The sequence below is a fragment of the Carlito syrichta genome, unplaced genomic scaffold (assembly GCF_000164805.1).
Source record: "Carlito syrichta isolate Samal-C Ts95f unplaced genomic scaffold, Tarsius_syrichta-2.0.1 Scaffold135578, whole genome shotgun sequence".
Classification (NCBI taxonomy): domain Eukaryota; kingdom Metazoa; phylum Chordata; class Mammalia; order Primates; family Tarsiidae; genus Carlito; species Carlito syrichta.
Genome location: NW_007079674.1, coordinates 231,522 through 252,039, shown reverse-complemented (window position 1 = coordinate 252,039; position 20,518 = coordinate 231,522). Strand labels below are relative to the sequence as shown.

At 53.6% G+C, this 20,518-nt stretch overlaps 1 protein-coding gene across 1 annotated transcript in view; it reads right to left on the bottom strand.

The window, feature by feature from the left end:
- Positions 1-1,997: 1,997 nt before the first annotated feature.
- SAMD4A (sterile alpha motif domain containing 4A) overlaps positions 1,998-20,518 on the bottom strand; it is a 106,728-nt gene continuing 88,207 nt past the window's right edge. Inside the window, exons 10-12 of the mRNA XM_008049401.2 lie at positions 19,075-19,201; positions 8,982-9,065; positions 1,998-2,208 (exon numbers count right to left, since the gene is read on the bottom strand). Coding sequence (XP_008047592.2) covers positions 2,180-2,208; positions 8,982-9,065; positions 19,075-19,201 — 240 coding nt within the window. The 3' untranslated portion in view covers positions 1,998-2,179. The remainder of the gene's footprint in view (positions 2,209-8,981; positions 9,066-19,074; positions 19,202-20,518) is intronic.

The window sequence follows — 20,518 nt, the reverse complement described above, 5'->3', positions numbered from 1 at the left end:
CTTGCCTGTGATCCTCCACCTCGGTACATTCCCCAAGTAAGTGCTGAGCTTGTGGAGAAGGGATGTGGAGGGTGAATGTTAATGGCACTTGGTTAAAAACAATAAACTAAACAAAGTCGTCTCTTTCTGCACATGGATTTGCATCTTTGGCCGCCCAGGATTTGCATTTTTGGCCGCCCAAGGAGAGGTCTGGACCTTTTTTTTATGTGGTGCATGAAATTGCGGACCCTCGGCGGGCACGAGGCTCCCTAGGGTCCAGCTGCTCTCACCCTTCTAGACTGCAAGAAGACTTCGAAAACCTCCCTGCGGGACCCAGGACTGGGTGGGGTGTGCACTTTTCATCTTCAAGGTAAAAGAAAGTAGTCTGGATTTCATTGAGGCTTTAAAATCTGTTATGCACTTCATTAGCTTGGGAAAAAAGAATAGCCGAAAGTGAGTGCAGTGATTTTCATGGTTTGAGCTCTTTAATTTCGACTCTGACTTCACTTAAAAAAAAAAAAAGGCTTCAGACTCATCTGTTTAATAAACAGGTCTTAGACCATCTCCGTGATCTTGCCTCTGGCTGAGCATTCATACTGTTCCCACAACCCAATTTTCCAGTGCAGAGCACAACTCCTCTTTGATTCCTTCTCATCCCTTCTGCTGCATGAAATTCTGGAGCGTAGCCTTTCTTGCCCTTAAGAAACAGAGCTATTACTTTGTGGTACCATCATTTGTTAATCTCTCACCAGGTAATCAGTGTATTTTCCCTCCCCTCTGTGTGGATGGATACATCTGCCAACAACATGGCAAATCCCTAACTTATGCCGTGCGGACAGACAGGCTGTTTCCATCGTGAAATTAACCTCTCCTCAATCTTCTTTCTCCGCCCACCTGGGACGGCGCAGCCGCACTGCGTGGGCCCAACACCTCCCCACCTGCTCCCTCTGGCACCTGCTGACTGACTCTCTGCACACTGTTGCTGGGCCTTTCTCCTCCTCTGCCTCAGCAGCCACCGAGTGAAGTGGATGCAGCCTCCAGGCTCCAGATCCTTCCAGTAGCACCATGGGAAATGTTCTGAGCTCACCGTCTGGGTCTCAGGCCTCTCTCGGGGGAAGGTGTACATCCTTGGACCCGCCTGTGTGTATGTGGCGGGAGGCTGGGGGTGGCAGGGTGAAGGGTGAGAGACAGAGAAGCCTTTCGGTGAGAGGCAAATCCAGCCCAGAAAGAGGCCTCGGGATTCTTCTAGAATCTCCGGCTGACCCATGAGCAAACCCATGACTGATCCCATGGTGCCATCATCCTGTGCCCTCATTCAGCACTGTGCTCACTCCAGCCACATCCGTGACCTTCAAGTCCACCCACACGCCCCTCCCACCTAAGGGTGACAGACAACTCGGGCCTACACAGCCACGTGCATCTTCCCAAGAAGGAGAGCTTGGCAGCCGTTTTTAAAGACAACCCTGCCGCTAGTATAAAAATAGAGGGGGAAAAATGAATCTGTAACAACAACAAATCCTTTACAAAAACCATAGTATGAAGAGAACCTCTACCCCAACTCTTTACACATTATGTACCCTTTAAAGTTATTATGTAAACAATACACAAATCAAAGTTGAGCGGAAGTTTTGCTGGAGTTTCTGCCTTCTCGCCCCCCCCCCCCCATTGCCACAGGCCTGTCTCCTGTGGCTGTTTCAAGCAGGGGCCTCCAGGAAATCCAATCAGGATTGGGTTGGGTTGGATACAAAAGGTGAGCCGCCCTCTTGCTTTGGGCACAGGGCCCACAATAGCCTGGTGGGGCCTGGCCGTGAAGCCAGGTCTTCTGCAAAGCCTTCCCGAGGCCGGGGCTCCTGCCTGTGTCTCTCGCATCTCTTTCGTGGCAGTTCTTTCCCCCCTTTCCATCCAGGAAGCTACCTGCTTTCCCTCCACCCCCCTCCCGTCCCAGGTTTCCCTAGAGACCCCTCCCCACCCCACACACCAAGCCATCTCATGACAGAAGCAAATGACAAAATAACCAATCCCAGGTCTACTGATATGTTTACAAGGATGACCTACGCTCTCACAAAATCAAAACGGGAGAGGGACCAGGGGAAAAGGCTGCAAAGGATCTTGGAGGATTCTGTGCAGCCCTGAAGATGGCTGACACTGGGCCCGCAGCAGTCGATTTCACGGCCAGCGCGGTCATGCTCATCTCCAGCTTCTAGATGGTGGAGGTCCGGTCAACCCCGTCTGAGAGAGAAAGCACACGGTGGGCACAGGTGAGTTACACAATCGCGTTCGGTCCACTCACACCCACACGGGCACACTGCGCCCCCCAGTCTTGGGGGACAGATGAGGTCCACGTCCATTCCTTCATTTACATACGCACCACACAAGATCCGGGCAACAGCTCTTTTTTGGCTCGAGAACCAAAGTGGAAATACTGCATCCACGCCTTCTCGGTATTCACATTCAAGGATGAGCACAGACAGTCATGCCATGAGTGGTCGTTGCTACGATGGCGTATGGACCAAGGCAGCAGGAATGTGGAGGAAGGAACGTTTACCTTGGCCTTGGAAGTCAAGGACAGTTTCACAGACATAAAAAGACTTTTTAGCTGGTGCCGGTAGGGGAAGAAAGAACGTGCTGGGCAAGGAGGAGGAGGTTGGGGAGGTACACGCGAGGCCTGATGGCGGGTCACTGACTGGGGGGGCTGGGCAGGTTTAGGGCAGAGGGTGGGGGATGGGGTGAGGACGTGGGCGGCCATCGACACACGCAGGAGGGCCTGTACAGCTCTCATCCCTGTCCTGGGTAGCCCCCCCCCCCAAGTCCCTGATGATAGACTGGGGGCAAAGTGGCTGTGACCCTGCGCCTGGCCATAGCCAAGCAGATCGGGGAATGGATGCGTCTGACCCCAGGTGACACGGATTCTCTGTCTCAAGGATCTGATCAGAGGCAGGGATGTCAGAGGTGGATGTTGTGGGCATTTGGAGCTGAAGGATCTCGTCGGGGCAGAGTATCGAGGCTACCCAGGATCCGCCTCCTACATTTAGGAAAACTGGAGAACCTGGGCAAAGGCCTATCAGACGCGAGAGGCTGTGAATAAGACAGACAGGGGATGGTTGCTAGGCCCCTTGCGGTTTGTCTACCTAAACATGGATTCCAGGAGTGTTCCCAAGAGCGGACCATCAACAACTACTTGGAGGTAGGTCACTGGGGAGTTATGAGCAGTAGAGTAACCAATGAAATATATATAAGCCGGGCCCGGTGGCTCAGCCTGTAATCCTGTGCCTTGGGAGGCCGAGGTGAGTGGATTGCCTGAGCCCGCGGGTTTGAGACCCGCCTGGGCAACTTGGTGAGACCTCATCTCTACAATAAATCAAAAATCAGGTGTGGTAGCGCGCGCCTGTAGTTCCAGCTACTTGGAAGACTGAGGTGGAAGAATCGCCGGAGCCCAGCAGGGCAAGGCTGCGGTGGCTGACTGTACTCCAGTCTGGGCGACAGAGTAAGACTCCAACTCAAAAAAAAAAAAGAAATGTGTATATATATTTAGCTAAGGTCTCACTCTGTTGCCCAGGCTAGAGTGCAATGGCACTATCACGGCTCACCTCAGCGTCAACCTCCTAGGCTCAGAGGATCCTTCCGTCTCAGCCTCCCAAGTAGCTGGGACTACAGGCACATGCCCAGCTAATTTTTTGTAGAGATGAGGTACCACTGTATTGCCCAGGCAGGCCTTGAATTCCTGGGCTCAAGCAATCTTTCCGTCTCAGCCTCATTTTAGAATGATTTCTCTGGCAGCGTATCAGACAACCTGAGAAGGGACGAGGCTGGTGGCAGGAAGACCAGTTAAGAGGCCCCTGCAGTGGTCCGTGCCAGAGCTGACAAAAGGTGTATCCACTGAGCAGAGAGCAGCATGGATTAGCCATCACAGGGTATAGAAATGACCGGCCTCAGGAACAATTCGGTGAGGATGAGGGGGGACACAGGGGCCTCCCTGGCTCCCTAGGTGTCCTGGTTGCAGCCCCAGCAGCGCAGACCTGGTCCACCAAGTGGAGTATCTCTATTCACTGGGCAGAACTCAGAGAAGGGAGTGGCCCCACGTTCAGGGGAAACTGGAGGACCCAAGTGACCCAATGGAGCTCCAGGCCCACGTGCAGGGGGCTCCCGGCTGCCTCATGGGTGGTGACAGGTTGGCAACTGGGACTTGGAGGAGACACGCTGCTTGAATTGGCCTTTCTGAAATGATTGCAGGTCCACAGGCTTTTGGAGATGATGTAAGAGATAGTCCAGAGACGCTGTGGATACTCTGCCAGGTTTTTCATCGTGGTAATATTTTGCAAAACTGCAGCATGACATATAACTAAGACACTGATACTATTACAACTCACTGATTTCATTCGGTTACCTGTACGTGTGTGTGTGTGTGTGTGTGTGTGTGTGTGTGTGTGTGTGTGTGTGTGTGTGTGTGTGTGTGTGTGTGTGAAGTTCTGTATCATTTTAGAGAAGATTTTTTTCCCCATCTTTATTTTGGATTCGGGGGTCCACGTGCATGCTCATGACATGGACATACTGCATCGTGGTGGGGACTGGGTCTCAGGTGGCCCATTCCCCAGACAGACAGTGAACACTGTGCCCCATGGGTGATTTCTGAACCACAGCCCCCTCCCCACCTCCCCCTTTACTGGCATGCCCAGTGTATATTATTTCCCTCTTTGGGGTCACTTATGTCTCATATATAAGTGAGAGGATGTGGAGTTTGGTTTTCTGATTCTGAGTCAGGTTCCTTAGAATGATGTCTCCAGTTCCATCCACTTTACTGCAAAGGACAGGATTTCATTCTTTTTTGTGGCTGCGTAGTATTCCATGGAGTATCAACACCACATTTTCTTGAGCCAGCCGATTGTTGGCGGGCAGTTGGTTGGTTCCATGATTTTGCTATTGTGAATGGTGCTGCAATGAACATACGAGTGTGGGTATCTTTTAAAGATCTTGATTTCTTTTCCTTTGGGGAGATCCGATTTTAGGGGAGATTTTAAGGAGAGGAGGCACTGGTCACGACAGTGCCTGTGGTGTCAGCTTATCAACTCTAGAGGCGCACAGATGTGAACATCTCATCCATAGCCTCTCCTCCCTTCTGGGGTGTCAACCTGCGCTTTCTCGGTGGGGGCTCCGCAGGGGTACTGACCGTGGGGAGGACAGGGGGTATGTACACACATGTGGGTGTTACAGAAGCCCCTCTGTCGTGGGGAATGTCTGGAGAGGTCCCTCCGTCATCCCTAAATGAGTAACATCTTGCTGGGGCTTCCTGGCTCACTCACGAATGCTGTGCCTTCACAGTCATAGAAGTAGGAAGCTGGCAACACGAACATCGCACAACGACCCCAATCCCAGGTTGCATTTTCCCTGAATCTCAGCACCATATCTCACATCCTCCCAGCGTGACGGTGTCATCTGCAGGGAAGTGTCCACAGCCAAGTCCAGACTCACCATGGAGCACTGTGTGAGCTGTGCACTGGGTAACTCTGCGGGTGCCATTCACACATACCCATCATAGGTTTTAGGGTTACTAGGATACATTTCCAATAAACGGCAGCACAACGTTTTGAAAAAGTCAAGTCTTTTTCCTTTTCAAAAATTTTGTTGAATCAGAGGTCACTCTGTCACCCAAGTTGGCATGCAATGGCCACAGCCTCGGCCTCTTGGACTCAAGGAATTCTCCTACCTCAGCCTCCTGAGTAGCTGGGACTGTAGCACATGGCACCATGCCTGGCTGATTATTTCATTTTATTTTTTTGTAGAGATAAAGTATCACCAAGTTTCCCAGGCTGGTCTCAAACTCCTGGGCCTGAGCAATCCTCTTTCCTCAGCCTCCCAAAATGCTGGGATTACAGGCGTGAGCCATGAGGTCCAGCCAAGCCTTTTCTGATCCGTACAAAGCCTTCATATTGGCTGGTAGTAGGGCTGGTTGAGGTGAGGAAAAATAGCAAGCGGTCACCTCAGAGTAAGCCCAGAACATCAGAGTGGACGGTGTGTTCTTCTCCCTGGCAATGTACTGTGGACTCCATGCTGCTGGAAAGAGCCTTACTTTTGAATGTTCCTGCCCATGGAGTCCTCCTGCAGGAGGACGAGAACAGTCACGCTTGGCCTTGTGTCTTCCCGGGGTCGCTACACAGGAACAAGTCGAACAGCTTGAGGAAAGCCTTACATAGACTTGCAAAGTAAGGTGGCGAGGGGCCCCACACGCGGGCTTCCTCAGCACCTCCGTGGGAGGGGTGTGGGAGAGGGGAGGGACAGACAGGGAAGGCCAAAGAGAGGAGTGGCTCAGACTGGCACCGAGAGGGGCAGCAGTTGATGGAGGAGGCTGAGGGAGCAGAGATGTCAGCACAAAAGGATGGGCGCCCAGGGCCTGGGGCCAGTCACGTGAGGAGGTCCTCCGGGGAGGCGGTGTCCCAGGCACTCGGACACCCTCCTTCTCCATTCCTGAGTCACAAGCAGAGGAGCCTTTTGGATGGTGTTTTCCTCTCCCTACTCATTTGTCCTCCCGTAAGATGACTTAATTCGTTGGCGTTCGGTCTCTAGCAAGGTCATCCTCCCTGGCGCTTGGGAGGGGTCAGCCGGCAGAGAGGCACTGTCACAGTGGGAGTGCACACTGCCACTGTGTCCAGCTAGGCCACCCTGAACTTAATTTGCATTCTCTGCTCAGGAAACTGCTTACGAGGCTTCCCACCAGAGGGGATTATTGAGAAAAAAACACAGCAATAAAAAGGCTTAGGAGATTAACAAGATGAAAACATTAGCAAAAACCCCAGCAGTTCAGAGAGGTTTTCTGCTTTAAAAAAAAAAAAATGGACTAAAAAAATGAAGTCTTTTCAATGAAAGCTTTCCTTTAATAAAGAGCGTTGGGCATTCTTGCCTCTGATGATGATGATGTTAGTACTTAGCAGCGATAAGAGCTTCCAAAATGCCAATGATCTGAGATATACCAAGCCCTGGGGGAAAAGGTCAGCTCTCCTGTTGACTCTCAAAAGCAGTGAGTGGAGTCCCCACCCTGCCGGCCCTGCCTGGCAGCTCAGGGCCGGGAGCCTCTCTCCTGGTTGGGCGGGAGCCAGCTCAGGGTACTCACTCACCAGCTGCCGTCCTAACTCTGGCCCCATGAAGACCCTCACTACTTCTTTTAATTTTTAAATTTAATTTAATTATTTTCATTTTTTAGAGACAGGGTCCCGCTATGTTGCCCAGGCTGATCTCAAACTCCTGGCCTCGAGCCGTCTTCCTGCCTTGGCCTCCCAAAGGTTGGGCGTACAGGCATGAGCCACTGTGCTCGGCCTCATGTTTCTTAATATTGAGATATTCACATGTCGTAAATGTCATCCTTTGCAGGTATACGATGCGGTGGTTTGGGGTATATTTTATAAAATTGTGCAACCATGACTATTATTGATTTCCAGAACATCTTCATCATCCCCCAAAGGGATCTGGCACCCATCAGCAGGCGCTCCCTTCCCACGTCCCTCACGCCTGGCACCCACGAATCTCCTTTCTGTTCCTGTCAATCAGCCTGTTCTGAAAATTTCGCAAATGGAACCATACATGATGTGGTCTTTGGGGTCTGTCTGGTTTCTCTTAGCTAAGGCCAAGGTTCGTCCACGCCATGGCATGTGTGGGTACCTCCTTCTGTTTCAAGGCTGAATGCTGTTGCGCCGTGGCTGTATCATGCCGTGTGGACCCACATTCACTGGTGGTGGACATCCGGGCTGTTTCCCGTTCCTCATGGGGGATGGCGGACCCAGTCTCCTCCGTCAGGTGAAGGGGAGGTGTGGCCAGGGAGACTCGACGGCCCAATGATGCTGCGAAGCTGCTAGGATCGGAACAGCCAAGGGAGAGTGGCGGTTTGCAAATGGGGTTCTCTAGCGCCCTGGGGAAGTCACAGAAGAGGGGCCGTGCTTCCCACCAGCTGTTTACTCTGAAGCCCTGAGATGTCACAGAGGTGTGGGAGGCTTCAGGCCCTCCTGGGGCTGAGGGCGATGGGGAGTCCCGGTCCCCCGCTCCGCTCCATGCAGAGGGATTTGGTCTCAGGATACAACTGTTTCTGCAGAGGTCTGGAGGGCAAGGATCTTTGGAGCAGCAGCTGGTGGCAGTCTTCCTGCCTGCCACCGGCAGATGGTGCACGTCTTGGCTCTGGGTGCGTGGCTAGCCCTTTCTCGGGGTGGGAGAGCCCGCCCAGACTGCAGAGCGCTATGCGGAAGGCTCACGGGGGGCCTTCCTGGGTCTCCATGGTCCAGAGCCTCCCAGGAAGTTGGCAGAAAGGGACGGACACCTCTCCTCACCCCCTTCCTGCCTGCCAAATATCCGCAAATATCCAGGCCTGGAGAAGGGTGCCTGTTTGGGCCAGGAGGGAGCTGAGGGCCTCTCCGGGCTGCTTGGAGAGGCAGGCTTCAGACCACAGATGGGGGCACAACTGCCTCTGTGAGCTGCCCGGGGGGCCGAGCCCGCACACCACCACCCTTGCTCCTGGCTGAGGCTGAGCTCGTGCAGGTGCGTCCAACTCCGCCAGTCCTGTCATGGCAAAGGCCGCCGCAGTCTGTTGGGGCTCCAGACATCCTGGAAGCTGTTCGCCACGGGGAGATGTAAAAACAAGCAGGGATTTTTGTTTCCGAAATTCTGCTTTTAGAGTGAGCTTGAATGTGCTTGGACCAGGCGGGGAGGCAGTCCACGCTGTGCGGAGCATTCCCGTTGATAGCCACGTCTCGTGTTTCTGACTCCCCTGGCTGTGGCAGTTGGCTGTGACAACCTGCTGTGGTGTGCCTCCAGTGTGCACTGGGTGGCAGGGCTTCTGGGGACAGAGGGACGGTTTTGTCTCCAAGTCCCTGACTCACCTCCCAGAAAAGGGCGGGTAGGGTCCCTTTCTCTGTCACCTGCCTGTCCCCTCACTCCCTTCCATCCTCCTGAGCTACTGCCCACGCAGACGACCAGCAGTCCTCCGGGCGCACGGTAACAAGGCCATGCTGACAGGACACACTCACCTCCCAGGGCGTGTTCGGTCATACTGAGGCACAAAGACTCCAGCCTGTTGTTGATGTCAGGTTCGGTCACAGGAAGCTGGAATTCTGCAGGGGATAAAGGGCTCTGTTGGTGATGGGGTCCCTAAGGACAAGGGGAAGTGCCACCTGGCTCATCAGCAGCATGGGGGTCTGGCGTGTCACCCTGGGGGCACGCGGGGCCAGTCAGGAGGCATGGAGGGAACATTCCACTTCGGCTTAACCACCCTCTGAGGCCTGTCGGACACAGAGTCCAGCATGAACTTGGGCAGCTGGAGCAAAACGGAGACTAAAAATAGCCAGTCAGAGTCACAGTCCGTCCCTCCTCTGCTCAGAGCCCTCCGGTGCCTCTGGTCAGAGGGGCAGCCAACCTCCTGCCACAGTCCCAAGGCCCCATGGGATCCAGACCCTTGCGGCCCCCTTCCCCACCCTTCCCGTGCCCTTTCATCCCAGTCCCCTTCCGCCCCAGGGCCTTTGCACTCCTTGCTGCCCTCTGCCTGGAATGCTGATCCCCAGTGTGGGTCTCATGGCTCCATGCCCTCACACCTCTGACTCTTCACCTCCTTGGAAAGGACTGTGCTTACTGAATGAGAATAGCACCTCCCTCCAGAGCTGTCCTTTTTCTCTGTTTTATTTTTCTTCACAGCCTTCTCCAACAGCGAACATATTATATATTTATTTTCAGCTGCCCCTGCCCCACCTCAGTTGAGTGTTCACATCCAGTAGGACTTTGTTGTGCCCATGCCTGGGGCTGGCTTGGCTTATTCCTGCTTCATTTCAAGGAGCCAGGGAGGACACCCACAGCACTGGGCTCCTCTTCTGAGTGCAAGCCCATGCCAGCTCCGGCATTGGCCTAAACAAGCTCCATTCCCAAGTGGGGGTCAGAGAGGCCAAGTCACTGAGCAAGGTTAGCCACTTCGATGGCGGGTGACTGCCAAACGCTCTCAGCCACCAAGCACTTTAGGAGGAAGGACTGAGGCCGGGTATGGTGGCTCACGCCTGTAATCCCAGTACTTTGGGAGGGTGAGTCAGGAAGATTGCTTGAGCCTGGGAACCCCAGACCATCCTGGGCAACATAGAAAGATCTCATCTCTGGGCAGGGAGGACACAACATCAGTAAGGGTACCTGATCTTAAACCAGGCAAAGTGGGGACCAAAGGGAGGCCCAAACTTTACCTGTATGATGTCTACTTGTATACCTAATCCTGAATTGTACCACACATCTTTAAAATAATAATAAAAACATTTTAAAAATCTCATCTCTATTAAAGAAAAAAAAAATCAGAATTAGCTGGTCGTGGTGGCAGATGTCTGTAGTCCCAGCTACTCTGGAGACCAAGGCAGAATTGCCTGAGCCCAGGAGGTGGAGGCTGTGGTGAGCTGTGATCATGCTACTGCATCCCAGCCTGGGTGACAGAGTGAGGCCCTGACTCAAAAAAAAAAAAAAAAAAAAGGAAGAGCTGAGACCTCATTCCATAGGTAGTAAGAAACTGGCTCCCACTGCCTAAGACAAGGCTGTGTACCTTCTCTCCATGTCAATGCCCCTCTCCATTCAGGGCCTGCTCCAATGCCCCAGGCGCCAATCTCCCCTCCCCTCCCTAGAGTGGGAGGCCACCCCTGGGAAGGCAGTTTCCCCCCTCCTGCTGGAGGCCTTACTGCCAGCACCTCCTCTTCCCTCGTCTGAGGCACCCTGGAATGCCCTTGCAACCACTCTTCCTGGTCTGGGTCTCCCCTGGCACCCAGCCCTGCCTTGTGCACACCTCACACCTGTCTACCCAGTGAAGGGACGATGGCGGAAGAGATAGAAGGAAACAGATCCCATGGGAGAAGAGTCCCGGAGGGGTACTGGCCGAGGGGCATGCTCCTGGCGAGTCGAAGGTCTCCATACTGCTACTGCCTTCCTAGGCGACCCTGGAAGAGGTCCCTTCTGGGGGCCTTAAGCTCTGCTCCCTGCCACGTGGGGAAAGCAGCCCGGGGCTCAGGCTGTGGGCCACGGCCCTGGTCCGTCACGTCTCCGCCAGGGGGCGCCCGGGAGGGAGGGAGGACGTGGCGGGGTGGGGCGGGGGGGGGGGAGAGAAAAGACAGGACAAAGGGGTTGGTGGGAGGGGAAGTTAAAATCCTCCTAAACCTAAACTTAAACCTAAACTTAAGTGCTTGTTTTCCTTGACTGGCCACACAGCAAGATCGTCTCTGCAAGTTGCCTGCAAATTTCCCATTACCAGCCAATTCAGAGGCAGATGCTGCTTCTGTTATTTAAAAATCTCAAAGAGAAGGTTGACAAATAGGTCCATGTGGAAGGCACTGGACTGGGCAGGAGGTGGTGTTCTTTCTGACCCAGGTTCCAGCACCGTCCGGTCTGGGAGACAACCGTGCCCAGCCACTGGCAGACGGAGCCCCATCGAGCTCCAGGGACGCAGGAGCCCCGCGAGATGGCAGGAGTCCCACCGCCCCCACCCACCGGTGGCTCTTTGAGTAGGGTCGGGCAATCGGGCAATTAGGGTCGGGCAATTAGGCAATCCCAGAGGGAAGAGAGTTTAGTATTTTCATCCATTCATGTGAAAATCATATGCATGCAAAAATTAGCAGTCTTCAGGGTGTGAAATCCATAAAATAGAAACACAATTTTATATATAGCAAGTTAGCAAATATGAAAAAAAACAAACCTCAGCAATTATAGCCATCCATATGCTCATTGTAAGATTTAGTTTACTCTCCAGTGCTCCCCTTTAAACAAACACTGTGGAGAGATTTGGATAAATAAAGATGCTCGACATTTGGAGAGAAGTGTTTCAGCTGCAGGATTTCTTGCCAACACGCAGCAAAATGCCATTTTCCAAGCCTGGGATTGCGTGTTCCAAAAAGGGGGCTGAGAAATGCAGGCTCCAGAATCCCCAGACCTTCGTGGCTGCTCTTTTTGGGGGGAGCGGGGGTGCTGCCGCCTTCTCCCCAGCCCTCCGCTGTGATGCTCTCGGGGAGCGTGACCTCCACCACGCTGAGTGGTGCTGAAAAATTCAAAGTCTTGGGAGAAGCCCATATGTTCACACTGCAGAGTTTCCTAATAGTGTGACTTTTTAATTGTGTATTTGATAAAAACAGATCCATGGCATCTCGCCGCACACAGAAGACAGAGGGAGGCCGGCTGGGCAGGAAACAGCTCTCGTCTTGGGCTGGAAACCTCAGCTGTGCCAGGCTGGGCGGGCAGGGCTCTCTCCAAAGCTCCAGGGGGCCTTTGGGCAGTTCCTGTCCCGCAGATCCACACACATCACCAGCCCAACTCCTGCAAGCCCTGGGGGCTCATATATTCTGGGCCTCCCGCTGTCACAGGCCAGGCAGGCGACCCCTCACTAAGTCCAATGGGAAAGATCCCTCTCTGAACCTTCTCAGCTGTAGCCCAAAGCAGGCCTATGTGTGTGTGTATTTAACTATTTAACTCTATTTTTAAGAGATGAGGTCTCACTCTGTCACCCAGGATAGAATGCAGTGGCATGATCACAGCTTACTGCAGCCTTGAACTCCTGGGCTCAAGCGATTCTCCTGCCTCAGCCTCCCGAGTAGCTAGAACTGTAGGTGTGCACTACCATGCCTGGCTAATCAGTAAAACTTTTTTGTAGAGATGGGGCCTCATTACATTGCCCAGGTTGGTCTCGAACTCCTGGGCTTAAGCAATCCTTCCATCTCATCCTTCCAAAGTGCTGGGTTTACAGGCATGAGCCACCATACCTGGCCTATTTCTTCAGCTCAGATGACATCTCTGAGTACTAGGAATTCTTTTTCTCACCATTACATCATTCCAGTATTTAGTGAGGCTCCCCAGTTCTGGGATCCCCAGGGTCTAGGCTGATTTGGGACTTTTTAATTGTGTCTTTTCAGAAGTCCCACAGGTACAGAATAGTCTACAGCTCAGGCCCAGGGTCAGGAAGATTCCGGAAGGGAGCAGTTACCCACCCCTACTGAGAGGCTGCTGCAGGATCCCCCTGAGGAGCCCACATGGCTTGTCCTTGGCAGTAACTGGCCATCCCTCCTGAATCTCACATCTCAGGACCATTTGTGGCTCTGTCTACAGGGCACTGAGGCTGTAGAGCCAGATGGGCATTCTAGAAAACACTTCTAGAAAAGCCCACTGTGCCAAGGACAGCCTGGGCTACTCTGTGGAATAACTGGAGATGCTTGGAGTCTGGCTGGGTGGGAAGCAGGGTCGCTAGAAGGAGAGAAGGCAGGCAGACAAGATGCCTAGGAAGGAGAAAGAGGGCAGAGAGGTGGGACCTGACTGCTGAGATGAGACAGGTGAGGAAGGAAAGGAAACAAAGAAAGGTGGGAACCGAGGAGGAAGGGGCCGGGGAACAGAGCCAGCACGACAAGCATGCAGATGACGGCAGGGAAGGCCGTGGCAGGTGGCAGAAGAGTGTCGGGATGGCACTCCTGACTCTGCCATGGGAACATGGCTTTCCTCTGGGGGCCTCTTAGACACACTCCTGAACCTGAAGGAAGTCAGTGCCGTGGAGTCCTTGGGGACCCACATTTTCACGAAAAGAGCTGGGCAGCATATGGTATGACATCGTCCTGTCTCGCCCTGAGTTGGCACTCAGAGGTAGGGCTGCCTGGGCCATGCTGGGTTCCTGGCTGTGACAGAATTCATCGACTAGCCTCCCTGCCCACTGCCCACCAGTCCTGTGAAGGGCTCTTTGCCCTGGCTTATGAGAAGACGAGGAGGAAATATTTACCTGGTCCTTGAAATAGGACCCTGTTCTGGTTTCTGCCTCTGCCTGGCTGTCCCTCCCACTCCCCTAAGGGGCCCCAGGCACTGATGATACTCCCTCTCCCCATTCTTCCTAGGCAGTTCCCTGGAAGGAGGAAATGAATGATAACAGCCTAGAGCTCTGTTGTCCCAGGGGTGTACCTCCCTAAGGGTGGAGGGATCCTGACCCCACCGTGAGCTGATGCCCAGGGAGGTGTGCTGCAGTGAACAGATATGTGCTGCCACGCAGGGGGACACCGAATCCACCTCACATTCAGGCGATCCAGCACCAAGGGTCATGTGCTTGTGGTTTTGTGCAAGGCAGGGTGAGACTCCCAGAAGGCTGCCCTTGGGAGCCTAGTACGGGGTTCTCTGTTCCTTCCTGTTGGGCCCTCTGGAGGGTGAGAACCTCCACAATCTCCCTGTGTTGTGCCAGGGTCACTCTAAGATCCTTTCTGACTGGACCCCAGGGCCGCAGGCGCAGAGCTGTTTCCAGGATCAGGGCTTACTCTCCAAGCAATTTCCAAAGGAACTTGCTAGTTGGCAAAATGTGCCCCTGTGAGGACCATGGCCATTCTCACCAGGTACCACCCCTGTCTTGAGCTCAAGTCACCTTCCTGGTGAGCGTATCTCACCTTGTTTCCTGTATACTGAGGGGACCTGTTTAGTGTTTCTGACTCATCCCAGAGGTCAGGAAGAGGCAATAATCACCTAATGGCTCTTCTGGCTGGTTCTAGGAAACATCTAACATTTGTCCATGTGGGAATGAAGAGAGAAACCTTACCCAGAGAGGACCTCTAAGGGGCCTGTGGATTATGGAGACCCAGGAGAGAGGGAAGAGTCTTGTAAACCTGAGTGATTGAGAGCAACTTGGAGGCTACTTCTGGTCCCCAGTCTTATCTGTATCCTTTGGAAAGTTATTTACAGGTGGCATGGTTGGATCATAACGTTGTTTGACTTTTTAAGAAACTGCTGGCTGGTCTCGGTGGCTCAGCCTGTAATCCCGCGCCTTTGGGAGGCTGAGGTGAGTCGACTGTCTGAGCCTGCGGGTTCAAGACCCGCCTGGGCAGCGAGACCTCATCTCTACAATAAATAAAAAAATCAGCCGGGCGTGGCAGCGCATGCCTGTAATTCTGGCTGCTCGGGAGGCTGAGGCAGATGGATCGCCAGAGCCCAGCAGGTTGAGGTTGCGGTGGCGGGGAGCGGCCACTGCACTCCAGTCTGGGCGACTGAGGGAGACTACAACTCAAAAAAAAAAAAAAAAATCTCCATCATCTTCAGCCAGGAACTGTGGCTCACACCTGTAATGCCAGCACTTTGGGAGGCTGAAGCGGGAGGATTGCTTGAGCCCAGGAGTTGGAGTCCCGCCAGGATAACATAGCCATATCTCGGTTCTACAAAAAAAATCAAAAAAATTAGCCAGGTGTGGTGGTGCGTGCCTGTAGTCTCAGCTACTTGGGGAAACTGAGGCGGAAAGATTGCCTGAGCCCAGAAGGTCGAGGCTGTAGTGAGCTGTCACTGTGCCACTGTACTCCAGCCTGGGCAACAGAGTGTGACCTGGACTCAAAAAAAAAAAAGTCTTTCATCACCTTAGAATGCATTGTAGTCTTCAAGAGCTGCCTGTACAGTTAAAATAGATTCTTTGAAGACAAGAGAAAAATACTACAGTGTATTGTAACATACTTTTCTTTCCGTCTGTCTGTCTATATCTATCTATCTATCTATCTATCTATCTATCTATCTATCTATCTATCTATCTATCTATCTAGATAAGGTCTCTTTATGTTGCCCATGCTGGTCTTGAACTCCTAGGCTCAAGCGATCCTCCCACCTTGGCCTCCCGAAGTGCCGGGATGACAGGCGTATGCTACTGTGCCTGACCTGTGAGTTTTCTGTCTTTACTCTTTGGTTGGTCACACCTCTCTGTTTCATCATGTATTCGCTCTTACTCCTGCTTGTGTAAGGAGGAGAGCCGCTTTCTGCCATCCTGATTCCCACCGTTCTGATATATTTCTAGTCTAGCCCCAATGCGTGGCCACAGGCCCCTAGAACTCTCCGTGGCTGACCGTGCCACACTGCTCAGTAAGGAAAGACCCATCTGTGCGAAGGCCGCAGCCCTCTCGGGTGAGCCTCGTCTGGACCGGGCTTGAAGGTGAGTGATGCTGTCTCCGTGAAGGAGGCTGCCCCCCGGGAAGGAGAAGAAGTCCTTACAGTGGCTTGTGGTCTCGACAGCCTGTGTTTGATTGGTAAGGGCAGGAGACTCACTTGGTGCTCTGGGCAAAGGCTGGGGGCAGTGACCCTGTGGCCTCAGCAGGGACGTGCTGTAGGCCCCTCTCCCTTCAGCCAGGGGGTCTGGAGCCTGGCTGGCCCTGCCTCGCCCTTTGTGACCACGTATGGGAAGAGCCCTTCTGCACGGTGCTGAGAAGGCTGGACCGGATCTCAAGTACTCGCCCGCTTATTCAGAGTCAGGAGCTCTGGAGTGGCCTTTGGCCATGCTCTGGCTGCTACCAGAGATGCTGTGGCCCACTAAGGCCCTGCTGGAGGTAGGTTTGTAATGCTTGGGAAAGAGAGAAATTAAACCAACCAAACAAACCCCAAGGGCTCCATTGTTCTAAGTCTGGAGTGCAAAGCGTGTTAGAGACTTATAGGTGACCACTTCGTAGGAAAACAGAACTCTGTCATGAGTGGCTGCCTCTGGAGTGGGGGACTGTGGCCAGGGAGAGGGACAGTTACCTTTCCTTCTGTATTATTTGATTCCTTAGCCTCAGAATGAGAGACTTCATAGGAAGGGAGTGAAAATGATCTTAGGTTCATAGTGGCCCCGAGCACGAGCCAGTCACTTGCTGCAACAGAGGCAGGGGTGAAACACAGGTGTTGGTCGAGGAGCCTATCAACTGACCCACAGTGCTCAGGGATGGTCTGGTTTTTGGAAAGTGGACTGTCTGGGCTTGGTCTCCCCGACTAAAATGGGGAAACTCAGGGAAGGTACAGCAAGAGCACAGATGGGACTGCAACGTGGGAAAAAGCCGCGGGACAGAAAAAAAGGGTCGAAGAAGTCCAGGTGGCCCCAAGCGCCTTAAGGATCGAAGGAGAGGGGTCTCTGCCTGGGCTCCTGTGAGGTGGTGGGACTGGGACTGAGGTCGGGTGAAGGGTGTCCTCATGCCCAAATGTGCCCCCTTCTCCTTGACTGGGAATGGGTTGCACCTCATCCTGCACGAACACAGGACGATGTGGAACCAACTCGAATGCCCGTCAGCCGACTGGAGGACTAAGAAAATGTGTTGTCTGTCCCATGGAATACTACAGAGCCATCAGAGGGAGTGAAATCATGTCTTCTGCAGCAACTTGGATGGAATTGGAGAGCATCTTCCGAAGTGAACTAACGCAGGAACAGAAAACCCAACACGCATGAGCTCACAGATACACGGGAGCTAAACTGAGGATCTGCAAAGGCACAGAGAATGGTACCATGGACACTGGAGATTCAGAAGGGGGAAGGGATAAAAATCACCCGTCGGGGACGTGTGCACAGGTGGGGTGGTGCTGCACTTAAAAAGCCCAGACTTCTCCGCCATGAGACAATGCAACCATGGAACCAAAACCTACTTGTACCTTCCAGACATACAGAGAAGAAGAAAAAAAAAGAAAAAGAAAACAGAGGATGAGATGAAATGACCCAGGAGAAGGACTTCACAACCCCCATGTCTTACAGCATTTCTTCCCAGGAAGAAAAATAGCTGCAAGCAGAGAAACAGAGAAAAGGAGCTTCAGCACATAAGAGCAAAGAAGGCCTGCAGCGTCAAGAAGCAACTGGAATGGGCGCCGGACCCAGTGGCTGTCGCCTCCTTGCCTGACATGCCTCTCCCTGGGGCGGGTCCTCCTCTTCAGCCCCGTCTTCCTCCCCAGCCTCCCTGCCTCCAGCCTGCCTCCCCTTCACCCTCCATGCACACTCTTGCCCGGATCCGGCTCAAAATCACCCTGTGGAGCACAGCCCCGGCCCCAGGTTCTTGACCTTGGATTCCAAGTCCCGCCACCAGCTGCGGCCTTCACAGCTCTGGGTCCACCCTCTGCTGTCGCAGTGGACTCGTCCGCCCAGCCACGGCTTCCAGGCCGCGTGGCAGCACCCCTGACCCTTGCCGTCTTGCTCCCAAGGCTGCTGCCTACAACTCCATCCTCCCCTTCACGCTCTCCTCACCCTCTGCGACCTGAAGCTGAGCTTCAATTCCAAGAAGTTTCCTTGCCCACCCCAGGCCACAGGGACCGTTTCCCTTCCCTGAATATCCTTCCTCCCTCCCTCCTTCCTTTCAGTTGCGGTCTCACTTGTGTCATGCAGGCTGGGCACGATCACGGCTCATGGCAACCTAAATCTCCTGGGCTCAGGCGATCCTTCTGCCTCAGTTTCCTGAGTAGCAGGGACAACAGGCATGCGCCACCACCTCTGGCCAATTTTTTTTTGGAGAGACAAGGTCTTGCTATGTTGCCCAGGCTGGTCTCAAACTCCTGGGCTCAAGCAATCCTCCTGCCTTGGCCTCCCAAAGCATTGAGATTACAGGCATGAGCTATCACACCTGGCCCCTCCTTGAATTTCGGTGGAACTTACTGTACAGAGCATTTCTACCATCTAGGGATGGTATTTTCTTACAGGTGAAACCTGTCTTTGGCTTGTTTGTCTTGGGTTGGGGTTGTGTCATCCAGACAGGAGTAGTCATACCCATGTGGCTTTATAACTCTCAGAGTCTAAGGGGTCACTGCCCGCCCAGAGAAAGGGTTCAAGTAATTGTTAGTGGTACAGAAGCCAAAGAGCTCTGTTTTAGGAGGCAGGGTGATGCTGAAACGGATGTGAAGTGTGCTGAACTGCTCTTTAAGCAAGTCAAGGAAAAATGGCGGCTGCAGCAGTCAGCACTTGGCAAGGCTGGCCCAAAGCTGGGGTAGGTCTCAGCGTCCACACAGTCGTCGTGTTTTCTCTTTCTTGGTCTCACTCTTTCTCTACACACACACACTATCCATGGACAACCCCCCACCCCCGCCCCGCCGTCTACCACCCTCCAAAGCCCTCTGGTGATATCTCTGGCTTAATCAACCTGGAAATGTGACAGTATCAAAAATATCCCCATCAGATTGCAACCGACTGTGGGGCTCCGCGCACTGGCTCCCGGCCAGGCTGCTGCGATTCCTGCTGGCAAGGCACGGTTTAAAAAAGGAAAGCTTCTGTGAGCTCCAAAGAATGTGTGGCCACGGTCAAGGAGAAGTGCTTTCTGGCTGGGTCTACCGGGGCCTCTGTTCTGGCTTCCTGGCCTGCCCTCCGGGTTGGGGGAGCGGCAGTGAGAGGGGGACATGACCCACCTGGCTGCTGGAACATCAGCACGCTCTGTGGGGACGTGTGCACGGGCAGCGAGCGGGTCCTCTGGACGGAGCTGTGGGTGCGGCTCGGCATGCTGTTGCTGCCCCCAGGGTTGGCAAACCACAGGTTCTAGCAAAGAAAGCAAAGGGGCAACTCATGAGTTCAGTGGCCTGGGTCCAAGCCCCGGGGCTGAGAGCGGTGCCCCAGCCAGGACTTGGAGGCAGATATCCCAGGCAACTCTCTGCCAACCTCTAGAAGAGGGATTCCTGAAGGCTAGTGCTCCCATCTGCATGTTCATTCTTCTCTTATTTATCATCTATTCATTTATTTATTTATTTATTTCAAACTCAGGGTCTCGTTCTGTTGCCCAGGCTGGAGGGCACAATCCTGACTCAGCATAGTCTTGAACTCCTGGGCTCCAGCGATCCTCCCGCCTCAGCCTCCCGGGCAGATGGCACTATAGGCCCGTACCACCACACCAGGCTACTTAAAAAAAAATTTTTTTGGTAGAGACAAGGTCTCGCTATGTTGCCCAGGTTGGTCGCAAACTCCTGGGCTCAAGCAATCCTTGTGCCTCGGCCTCCCTAAGTGCTGGGATGATGGACCTGAACCACGCCTCACCCAGCTGCCCCAGCTGTGTATTTGTAAGGAGAACGTTTAGGTCCACACCTTCTGTTTTTCCCTGCCTCCTCAGCCCTGCCTCTCAGTCAGCCTCACTTTATGTGGACACCTCTCTCCCCCACTGCCTCCAGTCCTCTTTTGTTAGCCCATCTGCTGCTCTTGCTGTTTCCCGTCACTTCTCTAGGAAGTGGGGGAGTTCTATAAATGTGTGTGGCAAGGAGCACTCCCTACTTCAGGGCCCTCATTTGATTTTCTTTTGGCGATTCTTACAATGTACTCAAGAGTGAGGGGGAGAGAAAAGAACCTCTCTCAGCTGGCAACGGGCTGACACAACTCAGCTTGTATGTCCTCATGGACTGATCTGGGGGCTGGGGACACTGGTCGGGAAATGTGCCTTTCTGGCCTGGCGCAGTGGCTCACACTTGTAACACCAGCACTTTGGGGGGCTGAGGTCACCGGAGCCCTGGGGTTGGAGACCAACCTGGGCAACATCGTGAGACCTTGACTCTACACACACACATACACACAAACCCGGAAGTGGGCATGTCTGTAGTTCCAGGTACTCCACAGGCTAGGACAGAAGGATTGCCTGAGGCCAGAGAGTCATGGCTATGGTGAGCCGTGATCATGCTACTGCACTCCAGCCTGGGCAACAGAGTGAGATCTTCCCCTGGGAGCAGACAGCACTGGGGCACAGGGACCACGGGCCCAGCTAGCTCCTCCCAGCCTCTCCTTCCCCCTTGGGGTCACCTTGAGTGTGGCCCTCCTCTCCTCCCCAGGGCGGAACCCACCCGCCTCCCTCGCTTCATGATGGTGGCGCTGGCC